General features: G+C 43.1%; 2 protein-coding genes across 6 annotated transcripts in view; one reads left to right on the plus strand and one right to left on the minus strand.

Annotated features, from left to right (window-relative positions):
• LOC106589900 (BAR/IMD domain-containing adapter protein 2) overlaps nt 1-12303 on the plus strand; it is a 140524-nt gene extending 128221 nt beyond the window's left edge. For 2 of the 3 annotated variants that reach the window (XM_082970577.1, XM_082970579.1), the window contains 2 exons: nt 10258-10288; nt 10713-12303. In XM_082970577.1, the coding sequence (XP_082826703.1) occupies nt 10258-10288; nt 10713-10751 (70 nt within the window). In that variant the 3' untranslated portion in view covers nt 10752-12303. Of the gene's footprint in view, nt 1-2603; nt 4614-10257; nt 10289-10712 lie in introns of those variants that run through there. The other variant, XM_082970578.1, reaches the window with a different exon arrangement.
• Nucleotides 12304-12348: 45 nt separating this feature from the next.
• Nucleotides 12349-23099, minus strand: part of LOC106589899 (serine/threonine-protein kinase LMTK1) — a 116738-nt gene continuing 105987 nt past the window's right edge. For all 3 annotated transcript variants that reach the window (XM_014180316.3, XM_045710293.2, XM_045710294.2), the window contains 3 exons: nt 20774-20897; nt 19732-19965; nt 12349-19608 (listed from right to left, as the gene is read on the minus strand). In XM_014180316.3, the coding sequence (XP_014035791.3) occupies nt 19577-19608; nt 19732-19965; nt 20774-20897 (390 nt within the window). In that variant the 3' untranslated portion in view covers nt 12349-19576. The remainder of the gene's footprint in view (nt 19609-19731; nt 19966-20773; nt 20898-23099) is intronic.

The raw sequence follows: 23099 nt of genomic DNA on the forward strand, positions 1-23099 counted from the left end.
TGTCAGAATCTGTCTCAGGGTTTTGCCTGCCAAATGAGTTCTGTTATACTCACAGACACCATTCAAACAGTTTTAGAAACTTTAGGGTGTTTTCTATCCATATATAATAAGTATATGCATATTCTAGTTACTGGGTAGGATTAGTAACCAGATTAAATCGGGTACATTTTTTTATCCAGCCGTGCAAATACTGCCCCCTAGCCCTAACAGGTTAACCTCTTGGGGCTAGGTGGGACGCTAGCGTGCCACCCGTGGTGCACTCCATCAACAGCAGGTGCATTTCAAGAGCGGCAAATTTGAATCCAAATAAATGTCAAAATTCAAATTTTTCAAAAATACAACTATGTTACACCATTTGAAAGATAAACATCTCCTTAATCTAACCACGTTTTACGATTTCAAAAAGGTTTTACGGCGAAAGCATAAATTTAGAGTATGTTAGGACAGTACATTTACAAGAGTTGTGTGTAATGTTTTGTCAAGTCAAAGACAGGGTCACCAAAACCATAAAACCAGCTAAAATGATGCACTAACCTTTTACAATCTCCATCAGATGACACTCCTAGGACATTATGTTAGACAATGCATGCATTTTTAGTTCTATCAAGTTCATATTTATATACAAAAACAGCGTTTTACTATGGCATTGATGTTGAGGAAATCGTTTCCCTCCAATAACCGGCAGTCAAGTCAGCGTCAGAAATTAAATAATTAAAATTAGAAAACATTGGTAAAATATTATATTGTCATTTAAAGAATTATAGATTTACATCTCTTGAACGCAATCAACTTGCCAGATTTAAAAATAACCTTACTGGGAAATCACACTTTGCAATAATCTGAGCACTGCGCCCAGAAAAATACGCGTTGCGATACAGACTAGACGTCATGTTGGGGAGATCTAAAATCGAAAATACTATGTAAATAATCCATTACCTTTGATTCTCTTCATCAGATGTCACTTCCAGGTATCACAGGTCCATAACGAATGTAGTTTTGTTCAAAAAAGCTCATCATTTATGTCCAAAAATCTCCGTCTCGTTAGCACATGATGTAAGCCAGCCGGACTTCTCGTCATGAACGAGGGGAAAAAATATATTTCCGTTCGTTCAAACATGTCAAACGTTGTATAGCATAAATCATTAGGGCCTTTTTTAACCAGAACATGAATAATATTCAAGGTGGACGAATGCATACTCTTTTATAACGTATTGGAACGAGGGTACCCAACATGAACTAGCGCGCCAGGTGTCTAATGGGACATCACCGTTCCATGGCTCTTGTTCGGTCAGATCTCCCTCCAGAAGACTCAAAACACTTTGTAAAGGCTGGTGACATCTAGTGGAAGCAATAGGAAGTGCCAAAATATTCCTAAACCCCTGTGTTTTTCAATGGGATAGGTTTAAAGTCAATACAACACATCAGGTATCCACTTCCTGTCAGAAAATGTCTCAGGGTTTTGCCTGCCAAATGAGTTCTGTTATACTCACAGACACCATTCAAACAGTTTTGGAAACTTTAGAGTGTTTTCTATCCATATATAATAAGTATATGCATATTCTAGTTACTGGGTAGGATTAGTAACCAGATTAAATCGGGTACATTTTTTTTATCCAGACGTGCAAATGCTGCCCCCTAGACCCAACAGGTTAAGTATTCCCCTGATAGGAACTCCAACTTTCCAACATAAACTATCGAACTACAAACAAGGTCATATCAGGTTTTTGTTGTGTTAATTGCCATATAATTTTAATGGTTTATTTTTGGTGTGTTTACGTTTTTTTCCCCCTGATTTTTTAAAATGTATTTATTTGATGACGAGACCTAGCTATGATATTATCATGATTATGTGATATCATGTGGGACAGAAAGATTGGTTTGCCCAAAAACCCAAATGTTGGTTCACCTCAACCCATGTTTGACCAATGGGAATCATCTATCCTTATGCCATTCCTAGTGGGTCAAATAAATATTTTCCCTCAGTGTTTTAACCTATTACTTTGAAACATATTTGTTGCTTTAGCTTGCTTTTTGCTTTTATCGTTAAGTTTCATTTAGGCTATTATAATTTTGATTTCAGGGAAAAGCCCCAGGCTTGAACACTCCCCTCCTAGCTACTGACCCTCCGTAGTATTGTTACTATCCCTTCTGCGCTGCTGCCCACACCGTGCTCTGTGTCCATGTATATAGGCTACAGTATACTAGACCCGGGTCCATATAATATGTGTTTTCTATGCTATTTGAACTCAGGTCTGAAGTAAACGTTGAATGTGAAAGGCTGTCAGTTAATTTGTTGTAGCATATCAGAGAAATGAGATTGAAGACATGAAGTTAGCATTTTACTGTCTTCTCCTTGTATATCTGAGGGAAAGGTTATCTTAACTGTATGAAATACTATTATTCAAATACTTATCGTGAATGGATGAAGGGAATGTTCAGACGGAGGCAGCAACATGGGACCCAGCGCCAGAATTGGCCAAACTAAATGCCTGTAGATTGGCCAAGTGTATTATTTGGCTGTGGTTGTGTTGCTCCACTGTTGTTTCTCTGAGTGCCTATATACTGTATATACCTGGAAGCTTCTCCTTCTCTTTGTTCCACAGTTCCGAAGGGGGAACAGTTCCGAAATTGATTTCAACAGTGTGAGAAGGGACAGACAGACACAGACTCGGCTTGCTGCTGCTGCAATAAGACTGACTTACTGACTGCCAGGCACCTCTGCAATCCCTCATCATCTGCCCTCCTCACCAGTCACTCTAACCCTCACCCCTCCCCTCCTCTCTCTAACCCACCACAACACTCCTCCGGCGCTTACCAGTCTATCCTCTCCACCCCCCCCAATTCCACCAAGGGAAAGACTTGTCTATCCTCCTTTCCTTCCTGCCTCTCTCACCTGGCACTTTCACACTACTGGGAAGTTCCCAGGCCAAGCACTGGTGGAACCAGTACCCACCGCTAATGGACTGACACCATACTGACACCATCCTGACACCAGGACTGACACCATCCAAATCATTGGAATGATGGACTTTGTCTGAGGATGAAAATTAGGATAATCTTTTGCTTGTCTTTCATGCATGTATATGTCTTTTCTATTAAATGGGGATTTATTCCTCTGTAAACATATATAATAAAATATTACAAATTATTTAAAATAAAATCTTTAACATTCTACACCAGGTTGAAGGATTTATATTATCATTGTAAATCAAAATGGTAATCCGAAGGGGACTGTTTTAGTCATGTAAAGATGATAATGATTGATCAAAAAAATGTCAAGTTAAAACTATACTGGGTCTTCTTATCCGTCAGACAATAACTTTACTTTATAGACTGTGAGGTTCTTCTGATGTCTAACGTTCCTCTTCAAATGAGAGGCGTATGTATCACATGTAGTGAAATAACTTAAATGTAAATGTTATTTTTTTTCCCCTTCTCATTATTATAACTCATTGGGGGGCATCCGCCCAATGAAATGGATGACCATGAATGTGTACTGTACATTAATGTACCATAAAGTAAAATATATGATTTATTATATCTATTGATTATCAGTTGATCAAAACGCACCTTAAAGACCCAATACTCTGTATTATTTGTGCCATTCTCTGTAAACATGTATTATTGTGTTTATTATTAGCCACAAAGTCATGTTTTATGATGTCAGATGTGTTACCCGACAGGCAGTGTGAAATACTTTTACTCTGATAATCAAAAGCTTGTGGATTTCTGAATACATCTTTTTTGTCTTTTAATATAAATATACACAAGGCTGAACGGAGAAAACAACCCTCATCCCTGAAAGAAAGAGTTGCGAGGCTCTGAGTAGGGTTACTGTTCAGGCATTCAGGCATGAAGAAACAGCTGATATCTGCACCTCGGCCACCCCACAACAAAGGTGCTACATTTCATGGTGTGGAAACCATGTTGCCAAAGCAACAGCCTCTGTTCTCATCCCCTCCAATCAGTGCTGCCTGGATGCCATCTTTTAACAACAAAAACATCATTGTGACTACACCGTGCCTCTTGCTGTGCATACAATAGGAAGATGAGTTGTGACTAACATGAATAAATGTTTGCTAGCTATAAACCATTCAATCTAACCGTTGTGCAATTACCATATCACAGAAATAATAGGTCATTCTGATCTGCACAGTTATATACAGAAACGTTGGAGTGAATGAATGGGTGAGATGCCCTTAAAGGAGTCATCAGTCATCCATTTGCCAACAGCACAACTGCAAATTATGGCAATAATTGAATTGGATCAATAGCCATTTAGAGCGTTGTAATAAATAGTCTTTTGTCACATGTACTGTAACTCTTGCTATTGTGACACATATATATATATATATATATATATATAATATATATATATATATATATATATATGCAGTACATATGAAATGACCAACTGTGCAACCTCGAAAAGGGAGAGGAGTTGATTTGTTATTGTGACTTCATTCAGCCTTCTTGTACATTTAGTCTTTGTATTAAAATAAAGGGAATGGAAAAAAAGCATGATATGTGAGGCAGGATAAAACATGTCTGTTATTTCTATGTGCTGAATAAAGAAAGACGCTAGTCTGTCTGCTTGTCTATATGTTCGTCAATACCTGGTCCTGTCTAGAATTTCTGATTTATCTTTGAATTCCCCCTTTAAATCCTATTAGATTTGACCCAATTATTACAACTTGCCAAAGAGAGGAATAAGTGACATTTACAGCACAAAACTCATTCCCGCCACAAACAAAATGGTGTCTTCTTTACATGTGCCTTGCTGTCTCTTTCCCGCTCCGTTTCTCTGTTTGTGTGTGACCAAACTCCTCTCTTCCCCTGGCTTTGCCAACCCCCTTCTCTGTCTATCTGTGTTAAATGTAGAGACAAAAGCGCTCTCAAACGAGTTACTACGACCAGAAGCTGCCAAGGTTTCTTCTTTCTCCACTAGAATAAGGCCAAGGTAGGGGAATTCAGACTGCCACATCTGAAGAGAGAGCATGACCACTCTGTGGGGGGGAATTTGTTTGATATACATTATCGTTCAAAAGTTTGGGGTCACTTCGAAATTTCCTTATTTTTTTAAGAAAAGCAAAACATTTTTGACCATTAAAATTATATCAAATTGATCAGAAATACAGTGTAGACATTGTCAATGTTGTAAATGACTATTGTAGCTGGAAACGGCTTTTTTTTTTTTTTTATGGAATATCTACATAGGCGTACAGAGGCCCATTATCAGCAACCATCACTCCTGTGTTCCAATGGCACGTTGTGTTAGCTAATCCAAGTTTAACATTTTTAAAGGCTAATTGATGCTTATTTGCTTCTTTTAATCTAACCTGAATAGAAAGAGTGGGAGACCCCGGTGCACAACTGAGCAAGAGGTCAAGTACATTAGTGTCTAGTTTGAGAGTGGGATGCTGGCCTTCTAGGCAGAGTTCCTCTGTCCAGTGTCTGTGTCCATCTTAATCTTTATTTTTTTTATTGGCCAGTCTGAGATATGGCTTTTTCTTTGCAACTCTGCCTAGAAGACCAGCATCCCGGAGTCGCCTCTTCACTGTTGACGTTGAGACTGGTGTTTTGCGGGTACTATTTAATGAAGCTGCCAGTTGAGGACTTGTGAGGCATCTGTTTCTCAAACTAGACACTAATGTACTTGTCCTCTTGCTCAGTTGTGCAGTGGGCCTCCCACTCTTCTTTCTATTCTGGTTAGAGACAGTTTGCGCTGTTCTGTGAAGGGAGTAGTACACGGCGTTGTACAAGATCTTTAGTTTCTTGGCAATTTCTCACATGGAATAGCCTTGCTGACAATGGGCCTCTGTACACCTATGTAGATATTCCATAAAAAAAATCTGCTGTTTCCAGCTACAATAGTCATTTACAACATTAACAATGTCTACACTGTATTTCTGATCAATTGCTGATGTAATTTTAATAGACAGAAAAACGGAAAACTTGAGTGTGCATAACTATTCACCCCCCCAAAGTCAATACTTTATAGAGCCACCTTTTGCAGCAATTACAGCTGCAAGTTTCTTGGGGTATGTCTCAATAAGCTTGGCACATCTAGACACTGGGATTTGTGTCTGTTGGTGTACAGCAATCTTTAAGTCATACCACAAATTCTCAATTGGATTGAAGTCTGGGCTTTGGCCATTCCAAGACATTTAAATGTTTTCCCTTAAACCACTCAAATGTTGCTTTAGCAGTATGCTTAGGGTCATTGTCCTGCTGGAAGGTGAACCTCCATCCCAGTCTCAAATCTCTGGAAGACTGAAACAGGTTTCCCTCAAGAATTTCCCTGTATTTAGCGCCGTCCATCATTCCTTCAATTCTAACCAGTATCCCAGTCCCTGCCGATGGAAAAACATCCCCACAGCATGATGCTGCCACCACCATGCTTCACTGTGGGGATGGTGCTCTCGGGGTGATGAGAAGTGTTGGGTTGTGATGGCGAAAAAGCTCAATTTTAGTCTCATCTGACCAGAGTACCTTCTTCCATATGTTTGGGGAGAATCCCACATGCCTTTTGGCGAACACCAAACATGTTTGCTTATTGTTTTCTTTAAGCGATGTCATTTATCTGGCCACTCTTCCGTAAAGCCCAGCTCTTTGGAGTGTACGGCTTAGAGGTCCTATGGACAGATACTCCAATCTCCGCTGTGGAGATTTGCAGCTCCTTTAGGGTTATCTTTTTGTTTCCTCTCTGATTAATGCCCTCCTTGCCTGGTCTGTGAGTTTTGGTGGGCGGCCCTCTCTTGGCAGGTTTGTTGTGATGCCATATTTTTTTAAGATTGGATTTAATGGTGCTCCTTGGGATGTTCAAAGTTTCAGATATTTTTTTTATAACCCAACCCTGATCTGTACTTCTCCACAACTTTGTCCATGACCTGTTTGGAGAGCTCCTTGGTCTTCATATATATATATACACACACACACACACACACACACACACACACACACCTGTTCTGAAAGGCCCCAGAGTCTGCAACACCACTAAGCAAGTGGCACCATGAAGACCAAGGAATATATATATATACACACACAGGTAGACTTTATTTAACTAATTATGTGACTTCTGAAAGTAATTGGCTGCACCAGATCTTATTTAGGGGCTTCATAGCGAAGGGGGTGAATACATATGCACGCACCTCTTTTCTGTTTTCACTTCACCAATTTTGACTATTTTGTGTTTGTCCATTACATGAAATTCAAATAAAAGTCCAATTAAATTACAGGTTGTAATGCAACAAAATATGAAAAACACCAAGTGGGATGAATACTTTTGCAGGGCACTACATACATGTATGCATACATACATACAGTGCCTTCGGAAAGTATTCAGACCATTGACATTTCCACATTTTGTGACATTACAAAATCAGGTTTTTATAGTAATAATTAATGTAAAAAAATAAATATTACATTTACATAAGTACTTGGCCCTTTACTCAGTACTTTGTTGATGCACCTTTGGCCTGGAGTTTGCCAAAAGACACCTAAAGACTCTCAGACCATGAGAAACACGATTCTCTGGTCTGATGAAACCAAGATTGAACTCTTTCGCCTGAATGCCAAGCGTTACGTCTGCAGGAAGCATGGTGGTGGCAGCAACATGCTGTGGGGATGTTTTTCAGCGGCAGGGACTGGGAGTCTAGTCAGGGTCGAGGCAAAGATGAACAGAGCAAAGTACAGAGAGATCCTTATTGAAAACCTGCTCCAGAGCACTCAGGACCTCAGACTTGGGTGAAGGTTCACCTTCCAACAGGACAATGACCCTAAGCACACAGCCAAGACAATGCAAGAGTGGCTTCAGAGAAGAATGGGAGAAACTCCCAAAATATAGGAGTGCCAAGCTTGTAATGTCATATCCAAGAAGACTGGAGGCTGTAATCACTGCCAAAGGTGCTTCAACTAAGTACTGAGTAAAGGGTCTGAATACTTATGTAAATGTGATATTTCTGTTTATTTTTAAATTAGCAAAAATGTCTAATCCTGTTTTTCTTATCATTATGGGGTATTGTGTAAAGATTGATGTGGAAAAAAACGATATAATACATTTTAGAATAAGGCTGTAAACTAACAAAATGTGGAAAAAGTCAAGGGATATGAATATTTTCTGAGAGCACTGTAGGTACAGTAGGGGTAAAGTCAAGCTGTTTAGGGTCCTATTGGTTCAAGACTTGATGCACCACTACCGCTTGCCATGCAGAAGCAGAGAGAACAGTCTATATGGCTTGGGTGGTTGGAGTCTTCCTCTGACACCACCTGGTATAGAGGTCCTGGATGGCAGGAAGCTTGGCCCCAGTGGGCCGTACGCACTACCCTCTGTAGCGCATTGCAGTCGGGTGCCTTGCAGTTGCTGTACCAAGCGTTGATGCAGCCAGTCAGTGGGAAGGCTGTAGATCTTTTGGAGAATCTGAGAATGCCAAACCTTTTCAGCCTCCTGTGGGGGAATAGGCACTGTAGTGCCCTCTTCACAACTATGTGGGTGTGTGTGGAACATGTTAATTTCTTAGTGATGTGGACGACGAGGAACTTGAAGCTCTCGACCTGCTCCATGTGAATGGGGGTGTGCTCAGTCCTCCAGTTCCTGTAGTCCATGATCAGCTCCTTTGTCTTGCTGACGTTGAGGGAGAGGTTATTGTCCTGGCACCACACTGCCCGGTCTCCTATAGGCTGTCTCATCATCGTCAGTGATCTGTCCTATCACCGGCGTGTCATTGGCAAACTTAATGATGGTGTTGGCGTCATGCATCTCTGTTGATTTGTAACGGCTTGTGAGAGTTAGGGTTTGGGTTGCGGCTAGAGATGGGGTTTGGGTTGCGGCTACAGAAGGGATTAGGGTAAGGGTTAGGTTTGAGGCTATAGGATTTGTGTTAAACCGGGATGTGGACATGAAGCTAGGGTTAGGGTTGTTGAATGAATACCACTGTAAGTTACAGTACATTAGTTATAATGATCCACCACCATACCGCTGTAGGTTACAGTACAGTAGTTATACTGATCCACCACCATACCGCTGTAGGTTACAGTACAGTAGTTATACTGATCCACCACCATACCGCTGTAGGCTACAGTACAGTAGTTATACTGATCCACCACCATACCGCTGTAGGCTACAGTACAGCAGTTATACTGATCCACCACCATACCGCTGTAGGCTCCAGTACAGTAATTATACTGATCCACCACCCTACCGCTGTAGGTTACAGTACAGTAGTTATACTGATCCACCACCATACCGGTGTAGGCTCCAGTACAGTCGTTATACTGATCCACCGCTGTAGGCTACAGTACAGTAGTTAAACTGATCCACCACCATACCGCTGTAGGTTACAGTACAGTAGTTATACTGATCCACCACCATACCGCTGTAGGCTATAGTACAGTAGTTATACTGATCCACCACCATACCGCTGTAGGTTACAGTACAGTAGTTATACTGATCCACCACCCACCGCTGTAGGCTCCAGTACAGTAATTATACTGATCCACCACCCACCGCTGTAGGCTACAGTACAGTAGTTATACTGATCCACCACCATACCGCTGTAGGTTATAGTACAGCAGTTATACTGATCCACCACCATACCGCTGTAGGTTATAGTACAGTAGTTATACTGATCCACCACCATACCCCAGCCAGCCAGCCAGCTAGTTCTTCTTACTGGTCATAAACAGGAACTTCTCCCAACTGCATGTAAACCTGACCTGTGAGCCCTGACCTGCAACGGGTATTGTAGTGCCATTTAACTGGTGTCTGTCTGTACAGTACTCTGTGTTTTGGTGTGATTTGTGTAATGTTTGTGTGTATGTGTCATATGCCTGTTTGTGTGTGCCTGCATACTTGCCTCTTTTTTTGCTTGTGATTTATTTTTTATTTTTATGTTGGTTCTTTTTTTGTTTTTGTACTGAACAAATTGCATTCTGGGAAGTAACATGCTTTAGAGAATGACATAATGACCTAAGATTAACTTTAGTATTATTAACATTGGTTAGGGTTTTTGAAAAATACTTCAAACTAACCATATATGGGAAAATAGTGTTTTGAATATGTTTTACTGTCTATAGCAGATTCATGTAAAGACTGTGTTTAATCAAATGTAAATGTGCGATAAATATGTATGTTTATGAGTACTGTGGAAATGGTTAGTTTACTAAGAAGTGACACATTACAATGATAAGTGACATTATTTATCTATTCTTTGAGATGGAAATGAATGTTCACACCATAGGACTCTGTTTACCTTTCAGTGTGAGGCTTTTGATTCAGCAGGAACCCCTCGTAAGTGACAAGATGAGGCACCTGTTGCCATTCAGCCAACCTATCACGCATTAATTCACTGGCTTCCTCTCACGTCAACTTGGTCTTTCTTACGTTCACTATTTAACTCGACATCACTGTCATTGGCTAGTTTGGTTTCATGAGGGTGCATAGCCTGGGTCTGAAATGGTACCCTGTGCATGTCTGTATGAACGTTATGACAAGATGAACCAAATCTTCATTCTCTGTTGGTTTTATTTTGTTGCATGACTGCTTGCCTTGTTCACACATCAGTCTCATTTCACCCTTAACCCATCTTCAATCAGAGGCAGCTCCAAACTCACTCTCTTGCTGCAGTAAAAGTGATGATTCTCTACTCTGTAATCCTGGGTGTTAATAACTGTTGGTCCCCACTTCCCGTTTTTCATCTCTCCTGTCCCTACAGTGTCCCCCCGCCAAAGAAGAAACCAGCCCAGGCCACTGAGGACCAACCCAGGCCTCTCATCTCTGACCATGACCAATCTCCTCCTCCAATCCTCTATTAGCTCCATGCTCTACTTCTTGTTATCCTTGGTTCTGATTGGTTGCTGTGAGGCACGGATATATTTAGCCAGCCAATTGGAATAGAAAACCCTTGATTCTGCTGGAAAAATTCAAGCACACACAGGATTGATCTTTCTCAAGTACTGTAGACGATGTACTACCTTTGACCTTTAGTTTTAGCAGGACCTATGATGACTGAACATACCTGTCTAACTGAACTATCCATAGCATTCAAGCCCAACTAGCCTTGGACTGTATCTTCAATCAAATTAAAGCATTTGAAAACTGCTACATACTGTATGCCGGAAATTGTAGTTTATTCTGTTATTTGTTACGGATAATGATTTATGCATACATCAAGTTTAAGAAGATGTCGTTGTTTGATCTACATTAATTTGGGGGTCTAGTTCTATGATCTGGTCATACAGTATGTTACTTATTGCCATTTGGGATTTGTAAGATTTGGTGGGAATATCTTTAGTTTGTGTGAGCAATACATTTGTCACAAAGTAAAGTATTTTCTATATTACGGAGAATAAACAGAAAACTGGACAGGCTCGCTGTGTGTAAAAACGTTCTACTGGAGTCTGTCTTCCACTGGGACCCCAACGTTGTACTGGGACCTCAACGTTCTACTGGAGTCTGACTTCCACTGGGACCCCAACGTTCTACTGGGACCTCAACGTTCTACTGGAGTCTGTCTTCCACTGGGACCCCAACGTTCTACTGGAACCTAAACGTTCTACTGGAGTCTGGGTTCTACTGGGACCCCAACGTTCTACTGGAGTCTGGGTTCTACTGGGACCCCAACGTTCTACTGGAGTCTGGGTTCTACTGGGACCCCAACGTTCTACTGGAGTCTGGGTTCTACTGGGACCCCAACGTTCTACTGGAGTCTGGGTTCTACTGGGACCCCAACGTTCTACTGGAGTCTGGGTTCTACTGGGACCCCAACGTTCTACTGGAGTCTGGGTTCTACTGGGACCCCAACGTTCTACTGGAGTCTGGGTTCTACTGGGACCCCAATGTTCGACTGGAGTCTGGGTCTTAGGACAGAGAGAGAGAGAGAGAGAGAAAGAAAAGTTCAATACTATACACAATACACAAAGTTATAGCATTCTATATAGATTATTTTCCGTGTTATTTTCATATTGTAAATGACAGCAGAACAATAGGATTAAGAATTCATGCATACAAACAATATATTAACTGTTAATTAACATTATCCTATTGTTCTTCTGTCATGCCATTACTACATAAGACAAAGGATTTGTACCTTAAAATAGATATTCCTGTTGTATTTTGTACCCGTTTCTATATGTATGTAGTTCTCATCCAGTTTCATTTGTCTGTAAATCAATCTACAATGTATAGAAGGACACAGTGCATTTACCGTATGAAATATAGGGAAAATAACACATTGCAGTGTATTCCATATGTTACCAGTGTGTTTATACTGTGCAAGAAGAAATAATAATAATCTCATTCCTTTGGGTGCGTTTGTTTGTGCGTGTACCAAGAAATACATGAGACACACATTGATGTGTAAAACACTTTATTTATATTTCATAACGTACAGAAAGTAGAGTGGGGTGGGGCATATCTTTCTGACAGCATCCCTAAACTAGTCCTGTTTGTTTAAATCACGACCAGGACACATCTTACTGACAGCATCCCTAAACTAGTCCTGTTTGTGTAAATCACGACCAGGACACATCTTACTGACAGCATCCCTAAACTAGTCCTGTTTGTTTAAATCACGACCAGGACACATCTTACTGACAGCATCCCTAAACTAGTCCTGTTTGTTTAAATCACGACCAGGACACATCTTACTGACAGCATCCCTAAACTAGTCCTGTTTGTTTAAATCACGACCAGGACACATCTTACTGACAGCATCCCTAAACTAGTCCTGTTTGTGTAAATCACGACCAGGACACATCTTACTGACAGCATCCCTAAACTAGTCCTGTTTGTTTAAATCACGACCAGGACACATCTTACTGACAGCATCCCTAAACTAGTCCTGTTTGTTTAAATCACGACCAGGACACATCTTACTGACAGCATCCCTAAACTAGTCCTGTTTGTTTAAATCCCGACCAGGACACATCTTACTGACAGCATCCCTAAACTAGTCCTGTTTGTTTAAATCACGACCAGGACACATCTTACTGACAGCATCCCTAAACTAGTCCTGTTTGTTTAAATCACGACCAGGACACATCTTACTGACAGCATCCCTAAACTAGTCCTGTTTGTTTAAATCACGACCAGGACACATCTTACTGACAGCATCCCTAAACTAGTCCTGTTTGTTTAAATCACGACCAGGACACATCTTACTGACAGCATCCCTAAACTAGTCCTGTTTGTTTAAATCACGACCAGGGCAAGGCCTAACATTGCTCATCATCACATCCCTTTCGTCTCACTAGCCTGGGCACCAGGAGTGGCATGATGGCACAAACAGACTGGTACCGAGTCTATAGTCTCACCACTAGTGGGTTAAAACAATCTAGATCAAATATCCTATGTTCCTATTTGCCCCAATACTTCATTAAATACTTCTCTTTGGCAACAATAAAACATAAATACATGTACTTTTAACTCTCACTTCCAGGTAAATTCCAGGTAATTTCTTGATATTCTTAAATGTAATTTTTCTTTTTTGAGATACAAAAATAGTCCATACAGACAGCGCTCTAGATGGATCTATGGATGCTAAACTACTACAGAATAGTAAATCCCTAGAAAGGCTAAACACTAAACAGAACACACTTACTGCATGGAGATCAGAGTCGATCTTTAAAACAAAGAAATAGAATCTATGTAATTCCATATCTATGTTTTGAACTGAATTGACAACCTGGTTCTTTGAGGCTAAAGACTAGAGTGATATTAGCCTGGTCCCAGATCAGTTTGTACTGTCTTGCCAACCTATAGTATGGTCATTGGAGTAGGCAAGAGGGTACAAACGGACCTGAGACCATGCTACAGTGTTTGGCTTACCAGGCTGGTATAGCAGGTAACAACCACATCCATCTTTTTTCATTTCTATAGCAAACACATTTTCACATACATAGCAAAAGTCCATGAATTCAAAATGTATTTTCCATTGTTAAAATCGTGAAAACAATACACTGACTAATCCATGTAACATCACAAACCCCTTGACCACACAGCTGATCACAATACGTTAAGACTAAACCAGTTCTCAATTCTGTAGTCTTCCAACAATCATTTGATTATTTCTTCTTCAACATGATACCGAAGCCAGTTGAAAATCATTTGTTTGTTCTTCCATTCTTTAAGTTGCATTTCAAGGTTTCATATTTCATCAAAAGTTTCCTATAAAAAAATGATATGCTACTGTATCTATGGTATTTGTAAGCTTGTTGTACTTGTACTGCAGTTCCATTTTCAGAATCGCAATCAAAAATGTACAAGTTCTTTGATCGTATCACAAAGGATGTTCACCTCAAGAGTAGCAGACATATTACACAGTATGTGGTGCAGTGAAGCTCAACTCTGAGGGTAAGGACAGGCAGCTACCCTCATCTGAGGATAAGACCCAAACCAACATAAGCTGTGTTTTACCACCACTATCTGCATGCATAGCACATGAATTTCAAGTCCTAAAAAAGCATTTATGGAAAGTCATCAATGATATTCCCTAAAAACTGACTTGGTGGATTCACACAATAGTTTAGGTCCAGGGATGTCTGTAAAAGAAACGAAACGGAGAAGGACATAACTGAATATGTCCGATATAAACTCTAATTTGCGTTGCAAAACGTTCTATGCCTGCTTGTTATTGTGCACTAATGATAACGCCACAGGCCTTCAGTGGGAGGGGAATACTGACCCATACTGACAGATGGAGGGGAACAGTGACCCATACTGACAGATGGAGGGGAATAGTGACCCATACTGACAGATGGAGGGGAACAGTGACCCATACTGACAGATGGAGGGGAACAGTGACCCATACTGACAGATGGAGGGGAACAGTGACCCATACTGACAGATGGAGGGGAATAGTGACCCATACTGACAGATGGAGGGGAACAGTGAACCATACTGACAGATGGAGGGGAACAGTGAACCATACTGACAGATGGAGGGGAACAGTGACCCATACTGACAGATGGAGGGGAACAGTGACCCATACTGACAGATGGAGGGGAACAGTGATCCATACTGACAGATGGAGGGGAACAGTGACCCATACTGACAGATGGAGGGGAACAGTGACCCATACTGACAGATGGAGGGGAACAGTGACCCATACTGACAGATGGAGGGGAATAGTGACCCATACTGACAGATGGAGGGGAACAGTGGCCAATACTGACAGATGGAGGGGAATAGTGACCCATACTGAAAGATGGAGGGGAACAGTGACCCATACTGACAGATGGAGGGGAACAGTGACCCATACTGACAGATGGAGGGGAACAGTGACCCATACTGACAGATGGAGGGGAACAGTGACCCATACTGACAGATGGAGGGGAACAGTGACCCATACTGACAGATGGAGGGGGGAATAGTGACATATACTGACAGATGGAGGGGAACAGTGACCCATACTGACAGATGGAGGGGAGTAGTGACCCATACTGACAGATGGAGGGGATCAGTGAACCATACTGACAGATGGAGGGGGGAATAGTGACATATACTGACAGATGGAGGGGAACAGTGACCCATACTGACAGATGGAGGGGAAAACTGACAGATGGAGGGGAAAACTGACAGATGGAGGGGAACAGTAACCCATACTGACAGATGGAGGGGGGAATAGTGACCCATACTGACAGATGGAGGGGAACAGTGACCCATACTGACAGATGGAGGGGGGAATAGTGACCCATACTGACAGATGTAGGGGAACAGTGACCCATACTGACAGATGGAGGGGAATAGTGACCCATACTGACAGATGGAGGGGAACAGTAACCCATACTGACAGATGGAGGGGGGAATAGTGACCCATACTGACAGATGGAGGGGAACAGTGACACCTACTGACAGATGGAGGGGAACAGTGACCCATACTGACAGATGGAGGGGAACAGTGACCCATACTGACAGATGGAGGGGAACAGTGACCCATAATGACAGATGGAGGGGAACAGTGACCCATACTGACAGATGGAGGGGAACAGTGACCCATACTGACAGATGGAGGGGAACAGTGACCCATACTGACAGATGGAGGGGAACAGTGACCCATACTGACAGATGGAGGGGAACAGTGACCCATACTGACAGATGGGGAATACTGACCCATACTGACAGCTGGAGGGGAATATCGAACCATACTGACAGATGTAAGGGAATATCGAACCATACTGACAGATGTAGGGGAATACTGACCCATACTGACAGATGGAGGGGAACAGTGACCCATACTGACAGATGGAGGGGAATAGTGACCCATACTGACAGATGGAGGGGAATAGTGACCCATACTGACAGATGGAGGGGAATAGTGACCCATACTGACAGATGGAGGGGAACAGTAACCCATACTGACAGATGGAGGGGAACAGTGACCCATACTGACAGATGTAGGGGAATACTGCCCCATACTGACAGATGTAGGGGAATACTGACCCATACTGACAGATGGAGGGGAACAGTGACCCATACTGACAGATGAAGGGGAACAGTGACCCATACTGACAGATGGAGGGGAACAGTGACCCATACTGACAGATGGAGGGGAACAGTGACCCATACTGACAGATGGAGGGGAACAGTGACCCATACTGACAGATGGAGGGGAACAGTGACCCATACTGACAGATGGAGGGGAATACTGACCCATACTGACAGATGTAGGGGAATACTGACCCATACTGACAGATGTAGGGGAATACTGACCCATACTGACAGATGGAGGGGAACAGTGACCCATACTGACAGATGGAGGGGGGAATACTGACCCATACTGACAGATGGAGGGGAATAGTGACCCATACTGACAGATGGAGGGGAATAGTGACCCATACTGACAGATGGAGGGGAAGAGTGACCCATACTGACAGATGGAGGGGAATAGTGACATATACTGACAGATGGAGGGGAATATTGAGCCATACTGACAGATGGAGGGGAATAGTGACCCATACTGACAGATGGAGGGGAAGAGTGACCCATACTGACAGATAGAGGGGAATAGTGACATATACTGACAGATGGAGGGGAATATTGAGCCATACTGACAGATGGAGGGGAATACTGACCCATACTGACAGATGGAGGGGAATAGTGAACCAAACTGACCGATGGAGGGGAACAGTGACCCATACTGACAGGTGGAGGGGAACAGTGACCCATACTGACAGATGGAGGGGAACAGTGACCCATACTGACAGATGGAGGGGAACAGTGACCCATACTGACAGATGGAGGGGAACAGTGACCCATACTGACAGATGGAGGGGAACAGTGACCCATACTGACAGATGGAGGGGAACAGTGACCCATACTGACAGATGGAGGGGAATAGTGACCCATACTGACAGATGGAGGGGAACAGTGACCCATACTGACAGATGGAGGGGAATAGTGACCCATACTGACAGATGGAGGGGAACAGTGACCCATACTGACAGATGGAGGGGAATAGTGACCCACACTGACAGATGGAGGGGAATAGTGACCCATACTGACAGATGGAGGGGAACAGTGACCCATACTGACAGATGGAGGGGAACAGTGACCCATACTGACAGATGGAGGGGAACAGTGACCCATACTGACAGATGGAAGGGAAAACTGACAGATGGAGGGGAACAGTAACCCATACTGACAGATGGAGGGGGGAATAGTGACATATACTGACAGATGGAGGGGAACAGTGACCCATACTGACAGATGGAGGGGAGTAGTGACCCATACTGACAGATGGAGGGGAACAGTGAACCATACTGACAGATGGAGGGGGGAATAGTGACATATACTGACAGATGGAGGGGAACAGTGACCCATACTGACAGATGGAGGGGAAAACTGACAGATGGAGGGGAACAGTAACCCATACTGACAGATGGAGGGGGGAATAGTGACCCATACTGACAGATGGAGGGGAATAGTGACCCATACTGACAGATGGAGGGGGGAATAGTGATCCATACTGACAGATGGAGGGGAACAGTGACCCATAATGACAGATGGAGGGGAACAGTGACCCATACTGACAGATGGAGGGGAACAGTGACCCATACTGACAGATGGAGGGGAACAGTGACCCATACTGACAGATGGAGGGGAATAGTGACCCATACTGACAGATGGAGGGGAACAGTGACCCATACTGACAGATGGAGGGGAATAGTGACCCATACTGACAGATGGAGGGGAATATTGAACCATACTGACAGATGGAGGGGAACAGTGACCCATACTGACAGATGGAGGGGAACAGTGACCCATACTGACAGATGGAGGGGGGAATAGTGACCCATACTGACAGATGGAGGGGAACAGTGACCAATACTGACAGATGGAGGGGAACAGTGACCCATACTGACAGATGGAGGGGAACAGTGACCCATACTGACAGATGGAGGGGAACAGTAACCCATACTGACAGATGGAGGGGAACAGTGACCCATAATGACAGATGGAGGGGAACAGTGACCCATACTGACAGATGGAGGGGAACAGTGACCCATACTGACAGATGGAGGGGAATATTGAACCATACTGACAGATGTAGGGGAATACTGACCCATACTGACAGATGGAGGGGAACAGTGACCCATACTGACAGATGGAGGGGAACAGTGACCCATACTGACAGATGGAGGGGAACAGTGACCCATACTGACAGATGGAGGGGAACAGTGACCCATACTGACAGATGGAGGGGAACAGTGACCCATACTGACAGATGGAGGGGAACAGTGACCCATACTGACAGATGGAGGGGAACAGTGACCCATACTGACAGATGGAGGGGAATAGTGACCCATACTGACAGATGGAGGGGAACAGTAACCCATACTGACAGATGGAGGGAAATAATGACTCTGGCACCCGTATTGGTGGAAATCATAAGGCCTGTATGCAGTGGTGGTCTGACTCCTTTGAGAAAACAGTAGAATTACAAAATTCTCCTTCAATCATTATTTGTGATATTTCATTTATATTTTAAGATGACGAGTTAACTAATGTCTCAAAGATATGCTCTTGGTACATCACTTTCAAACACCGATCATTTGATGAAAAAACCTTCATTGTGTCCTTTCCTTCATTGCTTTTTACTCCCTCCTTCTCTGAGAGGGGTGTTCTGTAAATCGTGTCTTCTGTTTTGATCTCCATGTTAAACAGCTGATCAATAAAAATGATCGTCTGTCTTCCACGTAACAAGCGGTAATGTTGTGTGGTTCTACATAACATGCTGATAATGAGTGTCTATGGTGGCAAACAAGTAACACGTCTGTTCTAAAGTTTCTCTCTTTGTTCCCAAAAATATGTTGAATGCAACGTAAGTCTTTACCTTCATACAAGTCATTTTGAAAACATATATATTCTTCTTTGTATGTGTATATTATCATCATATAGTATTTGATATATTCTAATAGGTGTTGATTCTCTACTTTCACATCCCTTTTACAGACTCCTTTCAAAAAGTGTTCATTAACAACGAGTCACTGTCTTTTCAGAAAGCTGATGTCCAAAAAACACTAAACAAAAGTCATGTTTATATGGTGCAGTTCTTGCAGTGTCTGGGTGGCTGAGGTTCTATAGTACTCTGTCTCCATCCTCACTGCTCCCTGCACAGACAGACAGACAGACAGACAGAATGCGTCATTATCCACTATGTTAAATCCATACAATTAGTTATCCTCAAGAGGTATTTGTTCACTGTCAATTTAAATGAAAACACCAGGACCCACCTGGACCAGAGTCCACGTCAGAGTCAGTGACGTGTGTGATGGAGAAGCGAGACACGTGGCTAGGGGAGACTGTGAAGCGGGAGTACTGCACTGCTGGTTTTGGCTCCGGGGCCTTGGAGGTGGAGGGCAGACTGGGTGTGGAGGGGGATGAGCCTGAGGAGGAGGCAGCCATCTTGGATGAGGAAGTGGGAATGGGCAACAGGGGGAAGTCATCCTCCCACTCATACCCTGCACCTTAGGAGAGAGAGAGAGGTAGGTAGGTGAAGGAAAAGAGAGAGAGAAAGGGAGGGAGGGAGAGAGGAAGGGAAGAGAGAGAGAGCGTAAGAGAGAGGAAGGGAGAAGGGAAGAGAGAGAGAGCGAAAGAGGGAGAGAGCAAGAGAGAGAGGAAGGGAGAAGGGAAGAGAGAGAGAGCGAAAGAGGGAGAGAGCAAGAGAGAGAGGAAGGGAGAAGGGAAGAGAGAGAGAAAGGGAGGGAGGGAGGTAGGTAGGTAGGTAGGGACAAAGGGAGAGAGGGAGAGCAAGAGAGAGATAAAGGGAGAAGGGAAGAGTGAGAGAGAGCGAGAGAGAGGAAGGGAGAAGGGAAGAGAGAGAGAGGAAGGGAGAAGGGAAGAGAGAGGAAGGGAGAGAGGAAGCGCAAGAGAGAGGAAGGAAGAAAGGAAGAGAAAGAGAAGGAGAAGGGAAGAGAGAGAAAGACAGCGAGCGAGCGAGAGAGAGGAAGGGAGAAAGGAAGAGAGAGGGAGAAGGGAAGAGAGACAGCAAGCGAGAGAGAGGAAGAGAGAAAGGAAAAGAGAGAGAGGGAGAAAGGAAAAGAAAGAGAGAGAGGAAGGAAGAAAGAAAGAGAAAGAGAGAGGGAGAAGGGAAGAGAGAGACAGCGAGCAAGAGAGAGAGGAAGGGAGAAAGGAAAAGAGAGCAGTTTTGACATATCTGCCTATTATATTTTACACATCTAAACTCATAGATTTGGATTGATTGTGAAATGAAATGCCGATTGACTTCAATCAATGTTTCAATGTAAGTAGTGGACTCTGGACTAGTGTACTTACTCTCTTCTGAGATGTTTCCATCTGAAGAGTCATCAGAGGTTGGTTGTTTGACCAGTGAACCCTGTCCGCTGGTCTCAGCCCCTGGAGAGAACCCATGCTCAGCCAGCTCTTTAGTGGGACTCTGCTGGAAATGGACAGTACAGGTTACAGCTATGGCAAGTGTGCATTTCAAATTAATATACAGTATATATCCAAAACTATGTGGACACCCCATCAAATTACTGGATTCGGCTATTTCAACAACACTCGTTGTGGACAGGTGTATAAAATCAAGCATACAGCCATGCAATCTCCATATACAAATATTGGCAGTAGACGGGCATTACTGAAGAGCTCATTCACTTTCAACGTGGCACCGTCATAGGATGCCACCTTTCCAACAAGTCAGTTCATCAAATTTCTACTCTGCTAGAGCTGCCCCGGTCAACTGTAAGTGCTTTTATTGTAAAGTGGAAACGTCTAGGAGCAACAACGGCTCAGCCACGAAGTAGTTGGCCACACAAGCTCAAAAAACGGGACCGCCGAGTGTTGAAGCGTGTAGCGTGTAAAAATCGTCTGTCCTCGGTTACGACTCTCACTACCAAGTTCCAAACTGCCTCTGGAGGCATAGTCAGCACAATAACTATTCCTTGGGAGCTTCATGAAATGGGTTTCTATGGCTGAGCAGCCACACACAAGCGTAAGATCACCATGTGCAATGCCAAGTGTTGGCTGGAGTGGCGCTAAGCTCGCCGACATTGGACTCTGGAGCAGTGGAAACACGTTTCCAAACACTGGAGTGATCAATCATGCTTCACCATCTGGCAGCATCCGACGGACAAATCTGGGTTTGGCGGAATCCAGGAAAACGCTATCTGCCCGACTGCATAGTGCCAACTGTAGAATTTGGTGGAGGAGGAATAATGGTCTGGGCTGTTTTTCATGGTTCAGGCTAGGCCCCTTAGTTCCAGTGAAGGGAAATCTTAACTCTACAGCATCCAATGACATTCTAGACAATTCTGTGCCTCCAACTTTGTGGCAACAGTTTGGAGAATGCCCTTCCTGTTTGAGCATGACAATGCCCCCGTGCACAATGCATACAGAAATGGTTTGTGGAGATCGGTGTGGAAGTACTTGACTGGCCTGCACAGAGCCCTGACCTCAACCCCATCAAACACCTTTGGGATGAATTGGAATGCCGACTGTGAACCAGGCCTAATCGCCCAACATCAGTGCCTGACCTCACTAATGCTCTTGTGGCTGTATGGAAGCAAGTCCCCACAGCAATGTTCCAACATCTAGTGGAAAGCCTTCCCAGAAGAGTGGAGGCTGTCATAGCATCAAAGGGGGGGGACCAAGTCCATATTAATGCCCATGATTTTGGAATGAGATGTTCGATAAGCAGCTGTCCACATACTTTTGGTCATGTAGTGTATTTCTCCAAAAAAGTACGCCCCATGTGCAGTTGCAAACCGTCTGGCTTTTTTTATGGCGCTTTTGGAGCAGTGGCTTCTTCCTTGCTGAGCGGCCTTTCAGGTTATGTTGATATAGGACTCGTTTTACTGTGGATATAGATACTTTTGTACCTGTTTCCTCCAGCATCTTCACAAGGTCTTTTGCTGTTGTTCTGGGATTGATTAGCACTTTTCGCACCAAAGTATGTTCATCTCTAGGAGAGCGGTATGACGGCTGTGTGGTCCCATGGTGTTTATACCTGCCTATTGTTTGTACAGATGAACGTGGTACCTTCAGGCGTTTGGAAATTGCTCCCAAGGATGAACCAGACTTGTGGAGGTCTTGGGTGATTTCTTTTGATTTTCCCATGATGTCAAGAAAAGAGGCACTGAGTTTGAAGGTAGGCCTTGAAATACATCTTCAGGAACACCTCCAATTGACTCAAATTATGTCAATTAGCCTATCAGAAGCTTCTAAAGGCACAGTCAACTTAGTGTATGTAAACTTCTGACCCACTGGAATTGTGATACAGTGAATTGTAAGTGAAATAATCTGTCTGCAAACAATTGTTGGAAAAATGACTTGTGTCATGCACAAAGCAGATGTCATAACCGACTTGCCAAAACTATAGTTTGTTAACAAGAAATGTGTGGAGTCGTTGAAAAACGTATTTTAATGACTCCAACCTATGTGTATGTAAACTTCTGACTTCAACTGTATATATACAGTTCAGTAGTAAGTCTAGTTTAATTCAAGTTACCTAGGAACAACAAATACCTTATTTCTCCAATATCATGTCTGTGAATTAGATTTAATGAGAAAAGCAGAAAAACGATCTTGAACTTAGTGAAGTACCATAATGCAGCAACTACCCTTTAACTTGTTTCACTTC

The sequence above is a fragment of the Salmo salar genome, chromosome 28, assembly GCF_965601325.2.
Source record: "Salmo salar chromosome 28, fSalSal1, whole genome shotgun sequence".
NCBI classification, from domain to species: domain Eukaryota; kingdom Metazoa; phylum Chordata; class Actinopteri; order Salmoniformes; family Salmonidae; genus Salmo; species Salmo salar.